Below are 22,019 nucleotides of genomic sequence, written 5' to 3'. Positions count from 1 at the left end.
GCAAGCCTCCCCATAAAAAGTGCCTGCCACGTAAAACTTAAGAGACCACAAAGGAAACAAATAATTTAATCACAACTAATTAGTCATCCTTCTGCTGGCATTCTCTCTTAAAGCTTAGAAATAAGACCAGTTGTGAATTCCAGGCTATAATCTTGGAATAGGTAGAGCAGTACTCAATGAAAAATGTAGTCAGAAATGAAGGTATAATATGTACTTCTTGCACCAGAAAGGTTCAGGATGGTAAGAGTCATCCACATTGATTTAATCTTAGTACCATGGCACCTAAATCAAAAAAGAAAACTGTAAATTTAAAGTGCTAATATGATAGTTTCTACCTTACTGGCTATTTTCCTATCCTAGTCTTTCTTTCAAGTGTCTTTTTCCAAAACAAAGAAATAGAATCACATGCAGGTATAGAAATCACCATTAAATGCACAGACTCCATACTCTTCCTTAGCACCATGAGAAGACATGGATGAAATATGAACAAAGAAGCAACTTCTGAAAGAGAACTTGTAACAAACTCCAAAGTACCTTAAATTGAAGCATATTTCAGTAAGCAATTTCATTTTCCCTATCATATGTTCAGATAAGGAATGCAGAATTTTTAAAATCATACATTGCTACTCAAATATTTTTAATAAACACTTTAATCTTACCAAATATGACACTGCCATTTATGTCTTACTGACATAAAAGTAAGTAAAATGGCACCTATTGTTTTCTTAATACATTTTTTAACTTCCTCATAATTTCTTTAAAAAAACCTATTTCCATTACTATCAGCATGAAAGTAAAACTTAAAACATTTCAAAAGTTAAACTACTGAAAAGCAGCAACATGAATAAAAACTACTAATATGCCCATCTACTACAAACATGCCATGACAGTACATACTTCTGAACAGGTCCAGTGTGCCTGACTTCTCGCCATTCTTCATCTGGGTTAGATGTAATAGAAAGGGAGTAGCAACCACTACTTTGCTTCTGCAGGAAGGTGTAAGTAGGCTTGGCCGCATCTGTGTTTGAGGGCTGACAGAAAGTAGCAAGGAAAAGGGTCTCAAACATCATAACTTTCAAAAGAACAAAGTCAAAACGTAGACTTATGAGAGAAAATGTGACTTTAAAAATCCCTATGAATTATATCTATACTTTTAGATTTTCTATAGATATAACCAAACCAAAATAATACTTGTGATGAAAAGATATTGTATAAACAATGGTCAAAGCTTAACTTGAAGTACTATTTACAGATATGGACTACAGAATTAAAGAAGAATATAACAATTTTGCAGTTCAAAATAATCAAAAAATGTAATAAATAGGAGGAAATAAAATTTAAAATTAAGAGGTTACATTTATAATAATGTAATTCCACTAAACAGAAAATATATAAATTCATATATATACAATATAATTAGGATGCAAAATATTGACAACATTATACATAAAGAAAGATAGAGATGAAGTCTTATACTTTATCTAACACTAATGTGGCTTTCTATAGGCCTTTTGAATAAAAGATTAGCCTCTGGCCAAACCTGTGTATGTGCATGCATGTGCACAGGTGTATATATGAGTATGCCATAGCTTCTTAATAAATTCTTTTCTTTCTAGAACTATTTGGCAGAGATATATAAGCTACATGTGTATTACCAACCTCCTATAAAAATAAACATAGCATTTTAAAACTTACTATTGTTTTCAAGATAATTTTAGACTTACAAAAGTTGAAAGAAATCAACCTTGCCCAAATTCCCCTAATCTTATCATACACAACCATAATACAATGACCAAAACTAAAAAATTAACACTGGCATAATAGTATTAACTAAGCCACAGACTTCATTTTGATTTCACTTTTCCATTAATATCCTTTTTCTGTTACAGGATCCTACAATTCCTTAGTCTTTCCTTGTTTTTCATGACCTTAGTACTTTTTTTTTTTTATTTAGACAGTCTCGCTCTGTAGTCAGGGTGAAGTGCAGTGGCACAATCTCGATCACTGCAACCTCCACCTCCAGAGTTCAAGCGATTCTCCTGCCTCAGCCACCCGAGTAGCTGGGATTACAGGCATGCACCACCACGCCCAGCTAATTTTTGTATTTTTAGTAGAGACAGGGTTTCACCATGTTGGCCAGGATGGTCTCAATCTCTTGACCTCTCGTGATCCACCTGCCTCAGCCTCCCAAAGTGCTGGGATTACAGGTGTAAACCACTGCATCCGGCCAACCTTGATACTTCTAAAGAGTACTGGTGAATTATTTTGTAACAGGATTTGTCTCACTTTTCTCATAATTATATTGAGATTACATATTACTGGAAAGAATACCACAGAAGTGATGTGGTACTTCTCAGTGCATGATATGAAGGGGAGTGTTATATCAATATGTCTTATTACTGGTGATGTTCATTTTGATAACTTGGTTAAAGTGATGTCTACAAGGTTTCTCCACTGCAAAGTTACCACTTTTCTTTTTGTAAATAATACATATTTTATGCTAGAGACTTTGAGATTATGCATATATTTTGTTTCTACTTAAATTTTTACTCATTAAATTTAGCATCTATCGGTGGACTTTGACTGCAATAATCATAAACATAGTGTTCTACTTGTGGTTTTCTATTTCTCTTATTCCTTTTCATTTATTAATTGGATTTTTTTCTAAGATATAATTGTCCCTTATCCACCATGTATTATTTATTCATTCATTTACTCAGTTATCTATTTATATAGACTCATAAATATTTATTTTTTATTTGGTTATAATCCCATGCTGTCATTATTGATTTTGTTTAACAAATTGTTCCAGCATTGGCAACGGGAGTTCTTTTGGGTTGGTTCCTGTGCCCTTTTCACAAAATGTAGCATTTGAAAGCAGCCTAATATCAATGAATAAATGTTTTCTGAACCTCCCCCTTCTCTGCCGATTATATTTATGATATGCTAACCTGAGATACTGATTTCAGCTTCATTTCTTCAGCAACAGCAACACCAGCAGGGAAAGAACAAGTTGAAGCACAGTAATAATGAATAAAAGAACTTTCTTTTGAAGAGAGGTTCTGAAACAAAGGAAATGCCTGAACCCAAGACAACGGATAAGAAAGCTCTAATTCTCCACTGATTATACTTATTTCCGTCATAATATCTTTCAGCTTCAATTCTTCTCTTTGTGAAACAGGATTGTGTAGTTCAAGGAAAATGAATTCACTAGATTTTGCTACAAAAGGAAAAAATAATTTGTATCAATAGTATTATTTTTCAAGAGGATTATAATAAAAGTAATTTAATTATTAATAATAGTAAGGTTGGAATATAAACCCAAGTATTTTGCATTTTAGGTAATAACCAAGGCAAATTAATATCCCAAAAGTAGGCCATTAGTAATCCAGAACCAAAACTCACAATTGGTGGACTCCTATTTTACTGCACTAAAATGTCACAATAGTACTGATTGCTATATCTGCAGTGCCTGACATTTAGTAATAAACATTTGTTAATGAATGTATGAATAATTAATAATTATTTTTCTCTAGCCTCCTTTATGAATCAACTCTATCAACTAGAAACGTATTCCAATTAAACACCTCCTACGTTTTCTCCTCAGTCATTTCAATGGTGATCTCAAGACATTCTCTTCCCAGATAATGCTTATAAATGGCTGTTTCTATTTTCCCCAACTTCTCTGCTATTTAATCATGAATTTTCCTACTAGAAGTAATTAGGACAGGAAAATAACAAATTTGAAAGTTATAAAATTTAGTTCACTATTTAACATCTTTACTGTGCAGGAGAGTAGGAAAAAGGTAGAGGGATCAAACAGGTAAGAAAGAACCTTACTAAATTTGATCTCTAGAAAAAAAGAAAGAAAAAAAAAAGAAGAAATAATTTGGGCTTATTCTGTATCCTGGGTTCTCTATTCTGTTTCATTGGTCTATTTGCCTATTTTTATACCAGTACCATACTGTTTTGGTGACTATGGCCTTATAGTATAGTTTGAAATCAGGTAATGTGATGCCTCCAGATTTGTTCTTTTTGCTTAGTCTTGCTTTGGCTATGAGAGCTCTTTTTTGGTTCTATATGAATTTTAGGATTGTTTTTTCTAGTTCTGTGAAGTATGATGGTGGTATTTTGATGGGAATTGCATTGAATTTGTAGATTGCTTTTGGCAGTATGGTCATTTTCACAATATTGATTCTACCCATCCATGAGCATGGGATGTGTTTCCATTTGTTTGTGTCGTCTATTATTTCTTTCAGCAGTGTTTTGTAGTTTTCCTTGTAGAGGTTAGCTATATTCCTCCTTGGCTAGCTATATTCCTACATATTTTATTTTTATTTTTTGCAGGTGTTGTAAAAGGGGTTGAGTTCTTGATTTGATTCTCAATTTGGTCGCTGTTGGTGTATAGCAGAGCTACTGATTTGTGTACATTAATTTTGTATCCTGAAACAGTGACAGTTTGACTTCCCCTTTACAGATTTGGATTCTCCAACAAAGCAAACACAAACAAAGTGGGGAAAGGACACCTTATTCAACAAATGGTGCTGGGTAATTGGCAAGCCACATGTAGGAGAATGAAACTGGAGCCTCATCTCTCACTTTATACAAAAATCAACTCAAAATGGATCAAAGACTTAAATCTATGACATGGAACTATAAAAATTCTAGAAGATAACATTGGAAAAACCCTTCTAGACATTGGCTTAGGCAAAGATTTCATGACCAAGAACCCAAAAGCGAATGCAACCAAAACAACAATAAATAGGTGGGACTTAATTAAACTAACAACCTTTTGCATGGCAAAAAGAACAGTCAGCAGAGTAAAAAGACAACCCACAGAGTGGGAAAAAAATGTCCACAATCTATGCATCCAGCAAAGGACTAATATTCAGAATCTACAAGGAACTCAAACATTAATTAGCAAGAAAAAAACAAACCCATCAAAAAGTGGGCTAAGGACATGAATAGACAATTCTCAAAAGAAGATACACAAATGACCAATAAACATGAAAAAATGCTCAACATCACTGATGATCAGAGAAATGCAAATCAAAACCACAATGCAATATCACCTTACTCCCACAAGAATGGTCATTATCAAAGAATGAAAAAATAAGAGAAGTTGGTGTGGATACAGTGAAAAGGGAACACTTCTACACTGCTGGTGGGAATGTAAACTAGTACACCCACTATGGAAGAGTGTGGAGATTCCTTAAAGAACTAAAAGTAGAACTACCATTTGATCCAGCAATCCCACTACTGGGTATCCACCCAGAGGAAAGGAAGTCAATATACAAAAAAGATACTTGCACACACGTTTATAGCAGCACAATTCACAATTGCAAAAATGTGGAATCAGCCCAAATGCCCATCAATCAATGAGTGGATAAAGAAACTGTGGTACATATATATGATGGAATATCACTCAGCCATAAAAAGGAATGAATTAATGGCATTCACAGCAACCTGGATAGGATTGGAGACTATTATTCTAAGTGAAGTAACTCAGGAATGGAAAACCAATCAGCCCATGCTCTCAGTCATAAGTGGGAGCTAAGCTATGAGGATGCAAAGGCATAAAAATGATACAGTAGACTTTGGGGGCTCAGGAGGAAAGGGTAGGAAGGGGGTGAGGGATAAAAGACTACAAATTGGGTTCAGTGTATACTGCTCGGGTTATGGGTGCACCAATATCTCACAAATTACCACTAAAGAACTTATGTAATCAAATACCACCGGTTTCCCAAAAACCTAATGGAAATAAAAAAAAATTTCAATAAAAGATTTCAATCTGTTTAAAAAAAGAAGGAGAAGGAGGAGGGAGGAGGGAGGAGGGAAGGAGGGAGGAGGGAAGGAGGAGGAGAGAGGAGGAAGAAAGAGGAGGAAGGAGGAGGAAGATGATGGAAGAAGGAAGAAAGAAAAAGAAGGACAGAAATTGTCAGGTGTGGTGCTGCACCCCTGTAGTCCCGGCTACTTGGGAGGCTGAGGTGGGAGGATCGCATGAGCCCAGGAGTTTGAGGTTGTGGGGAGCTATGAACATGCCACTGCACTGTAGCCCAGGCAACAGAGTAAGACTCTGTCTCAAACAAAAAGAAAGAAAGGAAGGAAAGTAGTCAAACATGGCAAATGACTAAAAGATAAAGCATTCTTTTTTTAAGAACTTACAATTTTCAAGGTAAACATTTAAGATTTTTTAAGCTATTCTTTTTATTTTAGATGAGAATTTCAATTGGTTGAATACAACTATAAGGAGAAATTATGTGAATTAAATAATCTATCCTAAAATTAAGAAACAAAATTAGGGCCGGACGCGGTGGCTCACGCCTGTAATCCCAGCACTTTGGGAGGCCAAGGCGGGCAGATCATGGGGTCAGGAGATCAAGACCATCCTGGCTAACACGATGAAACCCCATCTCTACTAAAAATACAAAAAATTAGCCAGGCGTGGTGGCGGGCACCTGTAGTCTCAGCTACTCAGGAGGCTGAGGCAGGAGAATGGCGTGAACCCGGGAGGCAGAGCTGGCGGTGAGCAGAGATAGTGCCACTGCACTCCAGCCTGGGTGACAGAGAGAGACTCCGTCTCAAAAAAAAAAAAAAGAAAAAAAATTATTTTAACTAAATAAAATTAATTTCAATTCACTGAAATAACATTCTATTAAATTATTTTAGAAAAAAACTATGTATAGGACAATTTCAAGTTATCCTGAAATTTAGAAATCATTTTATACTCACATTGCTGGCTTAATACAGAGTGTTCTAATTGGGTCTGAATCTCCTGAAGATAATCTGAAGAGACCCAGAAGAAAAGAATAGCATGACTCCTTTTACTGTGATTATCATCCTTACTTTTCCATAACCCAAACCGCTTTAAATGTGTGGTATCCACTAGCAATGAAATCTCATTCAGGGACACTGAAACAAATAAAAGATAACAATTTAAAAAATTAATCTATTTAAGAATACACCACTTAAACATTATATGACACTTGTTAATACACTACATTTTTTTAAAAAAAGAATTATATAGAAGTTTTTTCAAAAATATATTTCCAGTGCACTTTGCTAACCTTAGCTAAAATGCCCCAAGCAGTATTATTAGAGTAAAAAAAAAATCACATTACAATTAGGAAGGGCTAAATAATTATTAAATGACAATTAAATAGAGATTTAATCTCTCACATTATATGATTTCAGTTATAACCAGAGAGGGAAAATTTGAGATTAAATATTCATAGCATAAAAACTGTCTGGAGAGAATTCTCTCCAGGAATTCTGATAATCATTAGCAAAAAGGAAAAAAAAGTCTATCAATGCAGAAAAGTAAGCACAGTATAACTCAGAAAATTATATATTTCCACCTTTTCTATATTGGTCAATACTATATAAACCAAGATCACAAGTGCTATCATAGGCCAATTCCTGCCCATCTTTCTTCTCCTAAGGCATTTGCATTCCGCTATACAGACGAGCCACTATCAAAAGAGTCTCAAGAAAATCAGGAGGTTCTGAATGGTCTAAGGAGACATTTCTTTTAAAATTCCTTCAGGTTTTACTTCTCAAAACTTCTAGATGATCATTCTAAATTATTAGTCTTTCTCCCTCTTAGGGAGCTAAAGGAATCTCCTCTGAGGACTTTTACTCTTTAATTCAAAGAAATATTTTTTAAAAAACTGATTTAAAGAAGTCCTAAAGGTCACATAGTTCAACTGCAAGACAGCAAGCAACTGAACTGGAATACAAATATCAGTCAACAGTAAACCCAAGATGGGCACCTATTTAAAACACACCTCTTAGTATTCCTCCCAGCATTATTTCCTAGAACTTTGCTACTCAAAGTGCAGTCTAAGCTGAGCTTGTGACATTAGTATCAGCATCATCTGGAAGACTGTTAGAAATGCAGATTATCAGGCCCCACCTTACATCCACTGAACCAGTAGATCTCAGTTTAACAGCCCACTCCAACCCCGTGATTCACATGAACATTAAAATATGAAAATCTTTCCATGATGAGTATTTACCAGTCATCTTAATGTTCCCAAGCCAGTCATTCTATTCTTCATACTGTAACTCTTCCATTCTGAAAACTGTCAGTAAAAACTGGCAGCAAAGCTTAAATCAAAACCAGAATGAGAGCCCTCAGAATACTACTCAGCATTTCTTTCTCATGAAGCTCACCAGCCCCACAGGTACATTTGATCCTATTTCTGTGAAATCTACACAACTATTACTAATCTAATTGTTCTTGGTTTTTAGAATGAAAGCTAAATTTTCTTTAGGAAGACAACTTTAAAAGATTATCTTTTTCCTGTGTACATGTGTTCTCATTGTTCAATTCCCACCTATGAGTGAGAACGTGGTGTTTGGTTTTTTGTCCTTGTGATAGTTTGCTGAGAATGATGGTTTCCGGGGAGGGATAGCATTAGGAGATATACCTAATGCTAAATGACAAGTTAATGGGTGCAGCATACCAACATGGCACATGTATACATATGTAACAGACCTGCACGTTGTGCACATGTACCCTAAAACTTAAAGTATAATTTAAAAAAAAGATTATCTTTTTAAAAAGGAATTTAACACCATCACGAGAAAAATTTATACCTCATTACCAAGTCTGCCCCCAATATATGGTTTATTCTGTTACAGATGTACAGCAGATACTAAAAGTGGGAGTTGCCTACCCACTTACCCATTTCTTCTTCTTCCTCAGTAACAGAACCCTAATTTTACTGAGGGAAGCAAGATACACAGTTTTGAAAACTCTATTTCCTAGCTTCCTTTACAAATCGGTGTGTGGGCTTGACTAGCCAGCTAATAAAATGTAAGCAGAAAAGGTTATGTCACACAGACATCCAAGAAGGCTCCTTAAAAGGGCAAGAGATTGGTAGCATGTGCTCTGTTTACGTTTTCCCCTTCCTACTGCTTTCTGTCTAAAATACCAACATGGTGATGGAGTATGAGCTACAATAATAGCCATGAGACAAACTTGAGGATGCAAGTCATGTATTAGGAATGACAGAATAGAAAAATGCAACTCATGTGTCAGGGTCATATGCCCCCCGATGACCAAGGAAACATCACATCAGTTCAGATTACTTCTGGATTTCTTCTATGTGAAAGAAAAATAAAATATTTTCTTTATGCCATTGTTACTAACAGCCAAACATAATTAATACCTAATATAAATATGGATAAATCAATTTTTCCCCAGCTGCATAGAAAAAGAGGAAACATTTAGACCCTCAGGTTCCCACCTACAAAAACCTTTATACGCATGCTTTGTTTTAAAAATATTTATGGGAACTTGGCCAGGATTTGAGGAAGAAGACTAATATTTTCTTCTTTCATTATAAAATTATAAACCTATTATCACTGAAAAGAGTATTTTTCCACAATCTGTAATAAAATTTGTCTTTTAAAAATTATACGCAATAGAAAAGTTATAAAATAAGAAAGCAATATTATAAATATTAACTGTGAAAATCTAAAATATCGTTTTTGATGTTTGTATCGCAAGAATTTGAGAGGTAGCTCTGTTACCCGGGTCTTTAACTATAAACTGTAGTGCTATCTTTTCTGAAATTATCACCCCCTTTTAAAATCACATGACTTTTTTTGTTTCTTCTACAGAACAAATATTACATTATTCCTTAATAATTTATTAATATTTCCTATTTAGGACTATCAATATACTTATTCTGTGCCCTTTATATTCTTAATACTTAATTAAGATATAGTAAGCAATCAAATTATTAGAACAATTATCATAACATAGTTTTGGATTCTGTACATAAAGTATCTGTGGAATCCAACTAAATCCAACCAATCCAACTAAAGCTACTTTGATAGCATCTCCAATCTTGGAACAGAAGCCTCCTCTTCTCTAATTCCTATCTATGCCATTTGTGTGTTTTTCTTCCTTGTTCTTTTTATAATTCATTATATAAAAAGATTATCCTCTATTGTTTATTGGTTTTCTTAGTGTCATAATTTATTCTGAAAGGTTTTCAGTTGGGAAGAGAATGAGAAAATGGTGTGAGTCTCTATAAGTCACAGGTACATTTTCCAGTCTACTTTCCCTTACTCAGATATGCAATTGTATAAAATTCTCCTACCCTCTATGCAAAAATATTTTACATGTTTGTGTGCAATATTAAACATTTTTCGTATGCTTTTTTCTTATAGTTACTATTGTTATCCATTTTTATATATACCAAAATATTGTTGCTATCAAAACTGTATTTCTGTTAATCTCAAGAAATTACCATGAATCCTTTAACACTGTTTGATTTATAGTCATTAAAACAACAGCATACGATTTTCAGAACAAGTCTATTATAAAACATTTTTACTCCATTTGGAATTGCTAAAAAATATTAAGGTGAAACATTATTAAACTTAGTTTTACTTAAATTTATACTAAAAACTATAGTAAAAAGACAAGTTCATAAGAGAATGATAACTTACCTTGAAATGGGATCTTAATATATTTTTTTGTGATCTGAAGAAAAAATTAAAAAGCAAACAATGAGTTATCCCTCAAAATGTGTTACTATTCAAATTATTTTTTTTCAAATCACAAGTACATATTCAAAGTCTACATTATAAGTGCTCAAGCCTTTTAATCAATAAACCAATAAAATATTTCACTACAAAGACTTAGTTTTATGGAAATTTTAAGAACCCCATGTAAGTAATTTAATTCTCAATATGCTCATTTACAAAAACCAGTAAGACTAATAAATATATTTTTCAAAAATGTTTTCTGAAAATGTAAACACTAAGACAAAGCCCAGAAGAAACTGCCAAGAGACCTCTAAGTAGCAGTGACTCTGGTAAATATAAATATTCCATAAAACAGAGTTTGATTTTTGGCTTTGCTGACTCAGCAGCTGACGATGATTCCCTTGGTAATGAACTCACACTAACCAAACTCATAAGAAACTGCTAAACAAACCAAAATGCCAACATATTATTTTATAATGAGAAATTAAAATTGTCAGAAGGCTTGTGTTCAACCTGATGTGAATATTCTGTTTCTGTACAAAAACTACCAATTAAATTTTATTTTATTTTATTTTATTTATTTTATTATTATTATACTTTAAGTTTTAGGGTACATGTGCACAATGTGGAGGTTAGTTACATATGTATACAAAAGCAGAACCAGAAAATTCAATTGTTTAATGTGAAATGGCTACAAAAGTCATAGATTCAACTTCATTCACAGCAGTGATGCATCTGTCAAAATGGTAATATAAATTAAGTCCCTAAGCCAGCACACCCTCTTCCCTGGATGACTTTTAGGTGGGCACCACCGTCTTCATTCCTAGCATTCATCTTTCTTTGTTTCATGTTATAAATTCCCTTCCAACTGAGGTTCCTGCTCTTTCTGCTCCTTCTGTCCCAGGACACTTATTTTCTCTAGGTACCTTTTGTATATATCTGACTTCCTTAAGAGCTGCTTTTATAATAGGGTTGTGGAGCACCTAGCTAAATCTTACATGTACTATCTAAAGCAGACTTCTGCTTTGAAGTTTGTTTTTCCATTAATATCAAATGAATTTGTACCTATTTATTTATTATTTAGTTAAGTTTTGTTGTTGTTGTTCAATACATTTTGTTGATCAAATCGGGTATGGTCTGTGAGCACAAAACGAAATCAAAATGTTCTTGGTATGTGAGCTCCATATAAGTATCAAACAATGTTCAGTGAAACCACAGGTTTATTTTGACTCCACTTATTTTCCAATTTAAAAATTATTTCATCTTGTACTTTCACAAATATAAAACCCTACATTCCATAGAGTAAGTCAGCCACTAAAACCAAATGTGAGGCAATAGATCATGATTAGCTAAAAGCCCAGCTTGGAGTTAAAATCCTGCCTCTACCGTCTCTACCACTTACACAGGTAGTAAGTAGGTAAACTTAGGTAACTTACTGAACTTCTTCCAGCTTTAGTAAGACCCTTAATCAAGGAAGTTGTTACCATTAGACACTAGCATCTGATCAAGAATGTTACATAATTTAATCAAATATCTAATTATTGTTACTTTCACATAACTGCCGCCATATTTAATGTATACTGTCCCTTTCCAAACTCTTTCTGGCATGTTTCACAGGGTCTTTAATCCTGTAAAATATATCTTGGCAAACATAAATCACTAGTACTAAAAAATAAACAGAAGCGGTGTTTGCCTTTCAGAATTTGCACAGCCATAACTTCCAAATTATAAAGTAGAAGTAGTGCATCTGTATGTCCCCACCTGCTACTTACTACACTATTCTCTCACTTTCCCCCATCAAATGCTCAGGAGCTATCAAACTTAGTTCTACTTGGCAAGGATCTGATATTCATTTATACCTCTGAATAATGACTAAGCCAATAGGTTACCTCTCCAGAGTTAAAACCCTACTCCCAGCAGACTTAACCCCTAGATTTAAAAATAAGAAAAATTTTGTGGCAGTAAGGTAAACCTAGTTCTCTGAAATCATACCAATTTGTTTAAACTTAAGAATAAAGCTAATAATAAGAGCTATTTTATAATTTCTTACATTAGCTAATAGTTATCTGAATATAGCATTACTTAATTTCTCTATCACAAAGACTTTTAAGAAAGACAATGTTTACATTTATTGCAGCATTTGCTACACTAAAAAAATAACAAGTGTCTAACTATAGGAACATGGCTCTAATTTATGTAATAATTTCCAGCCATAAGTATTTTTCTAATTCAGCTAAATTGTAACTACTGTGAGAGTGAGAACAGTATCTCCAGTGCCTACAATAATGCTTAACACATGGTAGGTAGTCACTGAATGTATGGAGAATAAATTAATTTAATTCTCTAATATCTTTACCCACCAAAAAAGAAAAAAAAGTTCTTTAATTTCTGTTACAGTGCATCCTGAACTGTCTGAAAAAGAATATATATAAAAACCTGAAAAACCTGAAATTTTTACCCTTTTCCCTTTTTTAGGTTATTCATTATACTTAAATTTTTTTTAATTGCTTACGTTCTCTCCATCATAACTGTCCTAATTTTTGTAGAATTCTTCTCAGCCTTTGTTCACATGCATATATTTACTTTGATTTGCTAAATCACTTTCCTATAATTAAACATTTAAGTTTTTAATCTAATTAAAAGAAATGTTCCAGCAAACATAAATAAAATTTGTTACCTTTTATTTTAGGTTCAGGGGTACATGTACAGGTCTGTTATACATGTAAACCTGTGTCACAGGGGTTTGTTGTACAGATTGTTTTGAAACCCAGGTATTAAGCCTAGTACTCGATATTTATTTTTTCTGCTCTTCTCCCTCCTCCCACCTTCAAGCAGGCTCCAGAGTCTGTTACTCCCTTCTTTGTGTCCATGAGTTTTCATCATTTAGCTCCCACTTATAACTGAGAATATGCGGTATTTGGTTGTCTGTTCCCATGTTAGTTTGCTAAGGATAATAGCCTCCAGCTCTATCCACATTCCTGCAAAAAACATGATCTTATTCTTTTTTTTAGCTGCATAGTACTCCCACTACGTGTTCTTTATCCAATCTGTCATTGTTGGGCACTTAGGTTGATTCCGTGTGTTTCCTATTATGAATAGTGCTGCAATTCACATGCATCTGTCTTTATGGTAGAATGACTTATATTTGTCTGGGTATAATACCAGTAACGGGACTGCTGGGTTGAATGGTAATTCTGTTTTTAGCTCTTTGAGGAATCGCCACATCACTTTCCACAATGATTGAACTAATTTGCACCCCCAACGACAGTGTGTCCCTTTTTTCTGCAACCTCGCCAGCATCTGTTACTGACCTTTTAACAATAGCCATTCTGACTGGTATGAGATGGTTCTCACTGTGGTTTTGATTTGGATTTCTCTAACGATCAGTGATATTGAGCTTTTTTACCATATGCTTCTTGGCCACATGTACGTCTTTGGAAAAGTGTCTGCTCATGTCCCTTGTCCACTTTTTCATAGGGTTGTTTTTTCCTGTAAATTTAAGTTCCTTATAGATGCTACATATTAGACCTTTGTCAGATGCCTACTTTGCAAATATTTCCTCCCATTCTGTAGGTTGTCTGTTCACTCTGCTGATAGTTTCTTTTGCTGTGCAGAAGTTCTTTAGTTTAACTAGATCCATCAATTTTTGTTTTTGTTGTGATTTTGACATCCTCGTCATGAAATCTTTGCCTGTGCCTATATTCAGAATGATATTGCCTAGGTTGTCTTCCAGGGTTTTTATAGTTTTGGGTTTTACATTTAAGTCTCTAATCCATCTTGAGTTGATTTTTGTGTATGGTATAAGGAAGGAGTCCAGCTTCAGTCTTCTGCATATGGGTAGCCAGTTATCTTAGCACCATTTATTGAATAGTGAGTGCTTTCCCCATTGCTTGTTTTTGTCTGCTTTGTCAAAGATCAGATGGTCATAGGTGTGCAGCTTTATTTCCAGGCTCTATATTCTGTTCCATTGACCTATGTGTCTGTTTTTGTACCAGTACCATACTGTTTTGATTACTATAGCCCTATAGCACAGTTTGAAGTTGGGTAACATGATGCCTCCAGCTTTGTTCCTTTTGCTTAGGATTGCCTTGGCAATCAGGCCTCTTTTTTTTGGTTCCATATGAATTTTAAAATAGTTTTTCATATTTCTGTGAATATCATTGATAATTTGATAGTAATAGCACTGAATCTATAAACTGCTTTGCACAAGATGGCCATTTTAATTCTATGATTCTTCCTATTCATGAACATGGAATGTTTTTCCATTTGTTTGTGTCATCTGATTTCTTGGAGCAGGTTTTGCAGTTTTCATTGTAGAGATCTTTCACCTTCCTGGTTAGCTGTATTCATAGGTATTTTATTCATTTTGTGGCAATTGTGAATGACTGCATTCCTGATTTGGCTCTTGGCTTTGTTGCTGTTGGTGTATACGAGTGCTAGTGATTTTTTTTAATGTACTGCATTTTATTACATAAAAGTACAATTAGTAAAATAATATACTAATTTATTTGATATACTTTTAACTATAATTAATCATTCCTTCCTCTCACTATAATGTTGGAAAGTATTACTCTAAACACCTACCTTATACGTTACTTAATATAAGTTAACTACAAAGAGCCTCTCCACTTACATTTTCATCATGCATCTTACATTTTAATCTCCTTATTCTTTTATAGAAAAGGTCATAAATAATGCCCAACTAATAAAAAAGAATCTCTAATATCTCTGATGCAGCAACAATTGATCACATGCTTTCACATGTGAATACAATAGGAATAAAATAACAGCATAAAGTAATTTGAAAGCTGTATTACATCATTATTCACTTTTCAAAAATATTTTTTCAAGGAAACAAGTATATTTTCAATGTAATTACAATGCTTCAAAAAACCTACTCCCTTTAAAGTTATATACAAATAATTTATCTAACAACTTTAGTTGTAGATTAGTTTTTATACTCAACACTGATTTCGTGTAATGTCTGAAGTGTCAGTACCTTATTCTACTGTACACTCCTTGATATTTACATAGAATCAATTTTGAATTAAATATTTTTTCATATTTACTGCATCTGCAAAAATATATTTTCGTATAAACTCTGGTGTTTTCTAAGCAGTAATTTTTGAAAAAAAAAAGTGTTTCCAAATTCATTTCATTTGTAGGACTCTTCTCCAATATAAATTCCCTGATGCTGAAAAAAGCTTGAGCAACTGTTTCAGGGTTTTCCTCTAGTACAAAATGTGTGCAATAAGATCTGTGATACAAGTAAAGGTACTACAACCCCCTTTACATTTGTAATGGTTGTCTTCAGAATAAATACTCTTCTTCACTTTAAAGGCTTATATTTTCTGAAAGAATTTTTGACAGTAATTGCACTTTTAATGCTTTTATTAACTATGAACCTTCTTTTTTTTTTTTTTTTGAGACAGAGTTTTGCTCTGTCACCCAGGCTGGAGTGTAATGGCGCAATCTCGGCTCACTGCAACCTCCGCCTCCTGGGTTCAAGCGATTCTCCTGCCTCGGCCTCCCAAGTAGCTGGGATTGCAGGTGCCCACCACCATGCCTGGCTAATTTTTGTGTTTTTAGTAGAGAGGGGGTTTCACCTTGTTGGCCGTACTAGTCTCAAACTCCTGACCTCAGATGATCCACTTGCCTCAGTCTCCTAAAGTGCTGGGATTACAGGCATGAGCCACCACGCCTAGCCATAAGTTCTCAATTCTTAAGAGACACATGATAATTAATGCTGAAGAGGAACTCTACAAACCTGAAAGATGTGACAGTGCTTGTACCAACACCTCCAACTTTGCAATACATTTAAAAAAAAAAAAGTTATACTAGTGTGAAACCCTAGAAATGTATAAAATGTGACAAAGCCTTTATATGGTTGCCACACTTGATTGTAGGTAAGATAATTCATACTGGCAAAACTCCTTCAAGTGTGAAGAATGTGGCAAAACTTTTAATCTGTGCTTACACCTTATTTCACAGGAAAGCTATTACCCTTGAGAAAAATTGTCCACATATAAAGAATATGGAAAAGCCATTAATGCTAGTGATTTTTGTACACTGATTTTGTGTCCTAAAACTTTGCTGAAGTTATTTATCAGCTGAAGGAGCTTTTGGGCTGAGATCCTATATCTAGAAAATTTATATATAATATATATAAATATATATATAGAATCCAGACATAGAATCATGTCATCTGCAAACAGGGATAGTTTGACTTCCTCTCCTCCAATTTGAATGTACTTTCTTTCTTTCTCTTGCCTGATGGCCCTGGCCAGGACTTCTGACAATTAATTTTTAGGACCACTTTACAGTGCTTACTGAATATCTGCAGTTCCCTACTATTTGTAATAGTAAAATATTGGGACAATTTGAAATGACCAACAATTAAAAATTTTTAAAGACAACCCAAATATCCCAAAATAAGTAGAGGAATTAAATTAATGAAATTATGGTAAGTTACAAAATAGTACATATTATGTAATATCCCTTTGTTTTAATGTATCTATATATGTATGAAGAATATGCAATGATATATACTATACAGTGAGTGGCAGCTGTCTCTAAATAGGCAAGATTATATGTGTTTGTAATATTGTTCCTTTACTAATTTGTTTGTGGTTTTTCGCTTGATCTTGGTTTTTGAGCATAACATGCCCACCTGACTGTGTAATAATATAATTAATACATTAATTAATAGAAATTCCATTGTTTAATATTTATATTGGATTTTCCTCCCCCCTGGCTAATAATTACTTTCATATATTTAGGTTATCCAACTTTTTGCCATTACAAAGAACTCAACAGAAATAACTGGGTAAACCTGAATTTAAAATAATAAAGTAAAATAGGGGAGAAAATCCTGAAAAATGAATAAAATTCCTCAAAGAAAAAGAATTGTAAAATCACCCCAGACATGCCAAAATCATTTAAAACCAGTGGCCAAAAAAATATTAATTTTAAATCAATTCATTCTTGAGCTTTCAAAGCAATGTTGACTACATCACAAACTACTATTATTTGCACTTCTCAGAATTTGGGATTAGGTCTTTGTCTGCATGGGTACCAAGTAAACAACAGGTACTTCATGTCTTATTCATGTGCTGTCTTCTCTGTGAAGCCTTTCCTGATTCCTCCAGACATTGATAGATATCCATTGCCATATGCACCCTTCTTGTACATACTTCTGTTTTATATTTTACCATAATGTAAATATTTATGTGTCTTTCTCTTCCATTAGATTAAAAGCTCCCTGAAAGCAGAAACCATATCTTAGCATTTTTATATTCTCTGCCTTATCCCTAACACAGTGAAATATTAATGAAACTGCCATAAAAAATGCCTGAGTTACTAAATCTGACACAGTCACTTCAACAAACATTTAAGTGCCTACTTAGAGTGGAAACATTTATGGAAGGTATAAAAGGAACTAAAACCGTGGCTCTTCACCATAAGCAGCTTAAAAGCTTAATGGAGAAGTTCATATAAGAATATAAGTAATTATAAAACACACAGAATAAATCTTAGAAGTACAAATGAAGTGTTATAAGTGTACAGCAAAGGGAGAAGTTAATTCTGTCTGAAAAGGAGGGATCAGGGAAAGTTTCCTGGAAGAGTCAGTATATCAGAGAAGCTTTAAAAGATGATTAGGATTTTAAAAGGTTGAAATGGTAAGAAAATATAGAGAACTGGCTGGGCGCAGTGGCTCACACCTGTAATCCCAGCACTTTGGGAGGCTGAGGCAGGTGGATAACTTGAGGCCAAGAGTTCAAGACCGGCTTGGCGAACATGGTGAAGCTCCATCTCTACCAAAAAATACAAAAATTAGCCAGGTGTGGCGCCACGCACCTGTAGTCCCAGCTACTCGGGAGGCTGAGGCACAAGAATCGCTTGAATACAGAAGGTAGAGGTTGCAATGAGCCAAGATCAGTGGAGTGCGCCACTGCACTCCAGCCTGGTTAAAAGAGTGAGACTCTGTCCCCCTCCAAAAAAAAAAAAAAAAAAAAAAAAATAGAGAACCGAGTAGAATCCAGTCTCACTTTCATATACAGTAGGTGAGGAGGAGTATTTTTTTTTTTTAATTAGAAAAACAGAGTAGGATTAGTTCCTGGATATCCTTAACTTAGAAATTTGGAGAAGTCAGTTTACAACTGTTTAAACTGGCAAAATGAGATTTCTTCTTTATGCTCCAAACTATACCTTGAAAAAAATTTTACTTTACCATCAAATAACTTTTAGAACCCAAAGATTATCAATACATGTGATTTTTTTTTCACACATGATTTTCATTAGAGTAGTCAGATTAGGTAGGATTTTAGGAGGGGAGAATTAAAGACACATTTCAAATTAGGTATAATGACTTTCAACATATCCAAAGTGTCCCATATAAATCTTAATTCTATTCTTATTTGTGCTAAGAAAAAAAAGGAAAAAAATTAAAATGCCTTGTCCAAGATCCAAACTAAAAGAAAATTAAAGAAAATATACTTACTGTAACACAACCTTTAGAAGCCCCTTTTATTTTACCAATATAAACAGAAGTAAATATAAAATCCAGCTGTAGATCCATCTCATTACTAGGCATAATACTGGAAATGTTTTCCATGACAGGATTATATGGGCATAATTCAGATGACATCTAAAAAGGAATAAATCATAAAATGCATATAACTCTTAAGTATTATATAAATGCTGAAAGTGACTTTCACCATCAAATTCTTCTTTAAATTACTATTAGTGAATTTTTGAAGAATTTTATACTGTTCTTACTGTGAAGAAATAGCTATCTAGATTTTTTTCTGAAAAAATATATGACTTACCTTTGAGAAAATTACACTAAATAGCTGAATCCAAAATTAATTCCACAGCCTAAGCTCCAGAAATATATACTCCTCTGTATCAAAGCCATGGTCTCACATTCAATAGTCTCGAATAGATTTTATTAATTTTTAACTTGACAGAAGAAAGTTTTAAACATATATTGTACTTTTGTTTAAAATGGGTTTTTAAATATATTATCTCTTTTAATCCCCACAACCACTCTATAGGCAGGTTTTTCAGTTTTCCATTTCATAAATAAAGTTAACAGATATTTAGGTTGGTTAAGCGACCTGCCTAACATCATGCGATCAGTAAGAAGCAAAACAAAGATTCAAACGCAGGTTTCTCTCTTCAGGTCCAGTGTCACTTCAACCACATAAAATTGTTTCCATTAACCAAAATAATGTTCTTGCTACTGCATTTTAAAATTTTTTTATTTTAGATTCAGGGGGTATATGTGCAGATTTGTTATAAGGATAATATTGCGTGATGCTGAGGGTTGGGCTTCTATTGAACCTGTCACCCAGATAATACCTAACAGGAAGTTTTATGGCCCTGGCTCTCCTCATCCCTCCCCCCTACTTTTGGAGTCTCCAATGTCTATTTTTCCCATCTTTATGCCTGTGTGCTACTGCACTTTTAATATGCCATGAAGGAATGTAAGTACCTAAGAACCACCTGTTATATCAAATTTATATGCTTTATTGTATACTCTATGTTTGAAGACAACCAACCAGAAATGGCTTATACTTGCCTAAAACCTCAAAAATCATATCATTTCCACGCAAGTGACTATATAACTTTGCTTTTAAATTATAATAGAAAACCAGGCAACATCAGCAGCAACTCTTTCCCACTGTTTCTTCTGAAATTTACACTACTTTCAGATGACTTTTTCAACTTTTTCAAATGTGCCTAACCTCTGCACATTATCCGTAACATCACACATGACCAAACAAACAGATTACTACTAAAGCGGTTATTTTGCATATGTACTCACTCCCCTCTTACCTCTAGCAAATGTGACTAATCCTTATCTAAAACATATATCATACTCATTATTTTAAACCCAGCTCATAATGCCATTTACCTGCTTAATTGAATTTCTTTGTCATTCTCATGTTTTATTGCTTAGTATACTATTAATATCTTCTTATTCCCTAAGTAAAAAAGGGAATCAATCAATCAAATCAAATCAGGTAGCTCCAACATCAGTCAGACAAATAACTGTGGGCTTTTTTAGTGATAAAATGAGAAGTTGGTATAGAAATAATTTCTCATTGGGCTTCACATTTTGTAAAAACTAGTTGGCTCCTAAAAATGACCAATCCATATTTCTCATAATTCATTTAAAACTGGAACAAGAGAGAGCATAGAGATGTGGCATTCTGCCTTATTTGTCTTTGTAGATCTCCACTCCACAGTATTGGCTGCTTGGTTGTGATTATGAATGTAGTAAATTCCACAAGATACGTTATTTTCTTATAATATGATCATTTCATACTACATTGTCAATTTATGCCCTGCCAAGACCTAATTCTTCTACAAGTTTAAATTCATTATCAACAATGACACTTTTAATTATATATGCAACTAAACCATCAAGTAGGATATTGACCCAATCTGGTAAAAATGGTTCATTTTTGCAAAAATTCAGAACAAAGCTGCTGAGGTGATTTCTACATGGAATACCAAATACAAAAGAAAATACCCATGAAACAATAATCAGACCAAACTGTTTTCATAGATCGGGCCAACTCTTCATCATACTCTGCAAAATAACAGCCTCTGACATTATTCCAAAACAAAACAAGATAAGTTTACCATAATTCTACACTGGTGGTCAATGATCTTTTCTTACAAATAGAATAATCACAGACTAATAACAAGAAAGAGTACCAGCTGGGAGCGGTAGCTCATGCATGTGATCCTAGCACTTTGGGAGGTGGAGGTAGGAGGATTGCTTGAGCCCAGTAGTTAGAGACCAGCCTGGACAACAAAGAGAAACCCTCATCTCTAAAAATAATATATATTTTAAAAACATTAGTCAGGCATTCTGGCACGAGCCTATGGTCCCAGCTACCTGAGAGGCTGAATGAGAGGGATGCTTGAGCCCAAGAGGTTGAGGCTGCAGTGAGCCATGATCATGTCACTGCACTCCAGCCTGGGTGACAGGGCAAGACCCTGTCTCAAAAAGAAAGAAAGAAAGAATACTGATAATAAATGATTTGAACCTTATTTTAGACCTAATCTCTTCAAAGGACTGAATTAATCGACTGATACTAAACTAACACACTTCCATTTATTATTTTCTATAAGAATGAAGAGGCAGAGGACTTACCAAACTTGATAGGTTTCTGACCTATATCTCCAAAGCCATGTTCTTTCCTCTATATCATACTGCCTTCATAGTATGTGAGGAAAAGGAGTAATTCCAAGTAGCCATAATACTCCAAGACCAGACATATAAATACTAGAAAATGTGTTTAATTCTACAAAATGTTAGTGAAATGTCCAATGAAAGCCATAAAAAAAGAAAAATATTCAAGTAATAGAATATTTAGACTGAAAAATATAAATCACCAGAAAAAAATGGCATAATCTTTTCATTTCAAAATAAAGACAACTACATATTTCACTCAAACTACTATAAAAGTTGTCTGAAAATTCAAACTAAGAAAATT

General features: G+C 33.9%; 1 protein-coding gene across 16 annotated transcripts in view; it reads right to left on the bottom strand.

Moving 5' to 3' along the window:
- Positions 1 to 22,019, bottom strand: part of SENP7 (SUMO specific peptidase 7) — a 210,146-nt gene that overhangs the window by 17,429 nt on the left and 170,698 nt on the right. For all 16 annotated transcript variants that reach the window (XR_008523624.1, XM_024245271.3, XM_063721819.1 and 13 more), the window contains 5 exons: positions 19,007 to 19,153; positions 10,468 to 10,501; positions 6,733 to 6,912; positions 2,952 to 3,220; positions 898 to 1,031 (listed from right to left, as the gene is read on the bottom strand). Coding sequence is in view for 15 of the 16 variants with exons in the window: in XM_024245271.3 (XP_024101039.2) it covers positions 898 to 1,031; positions 2,952 to 3,220; positions 6,733 to 6,912; positions 10,468 to 10,501; positions 19,007 to 19,153 (764 nt within the window). In the remaining variant the exon portion in view is untranslated. The remainder of the gene's footprint in view (positions 1 to 897; positions 1,032 to 2,951; positions 3,221 to 6,732; positions 6,913 to 10,467; positions 10,502 to 19,006; positions 19,154 to 22,019) is intronic.

Source organism: Pongo abelii, chromosome 2 (genome assembly GCF_028885655.2).
Source record: "Pongo abelii isolate AG06213 chromosome 2, NHGRI_mPonAbe1-v2.0_pri, whole genome shotgun sequence".
Classification (NCBI taxonomy): Eukaryota; Metazoa; Chordata; class Mammalia; order Primates; family Hominidae; genus Pongo; species Pongo abelii.
The sequence above is the reverse complement of the archived record's forward strand: the minus strand, read 5'-3'. Positions and strand labels throughout refer to the sequence as shown.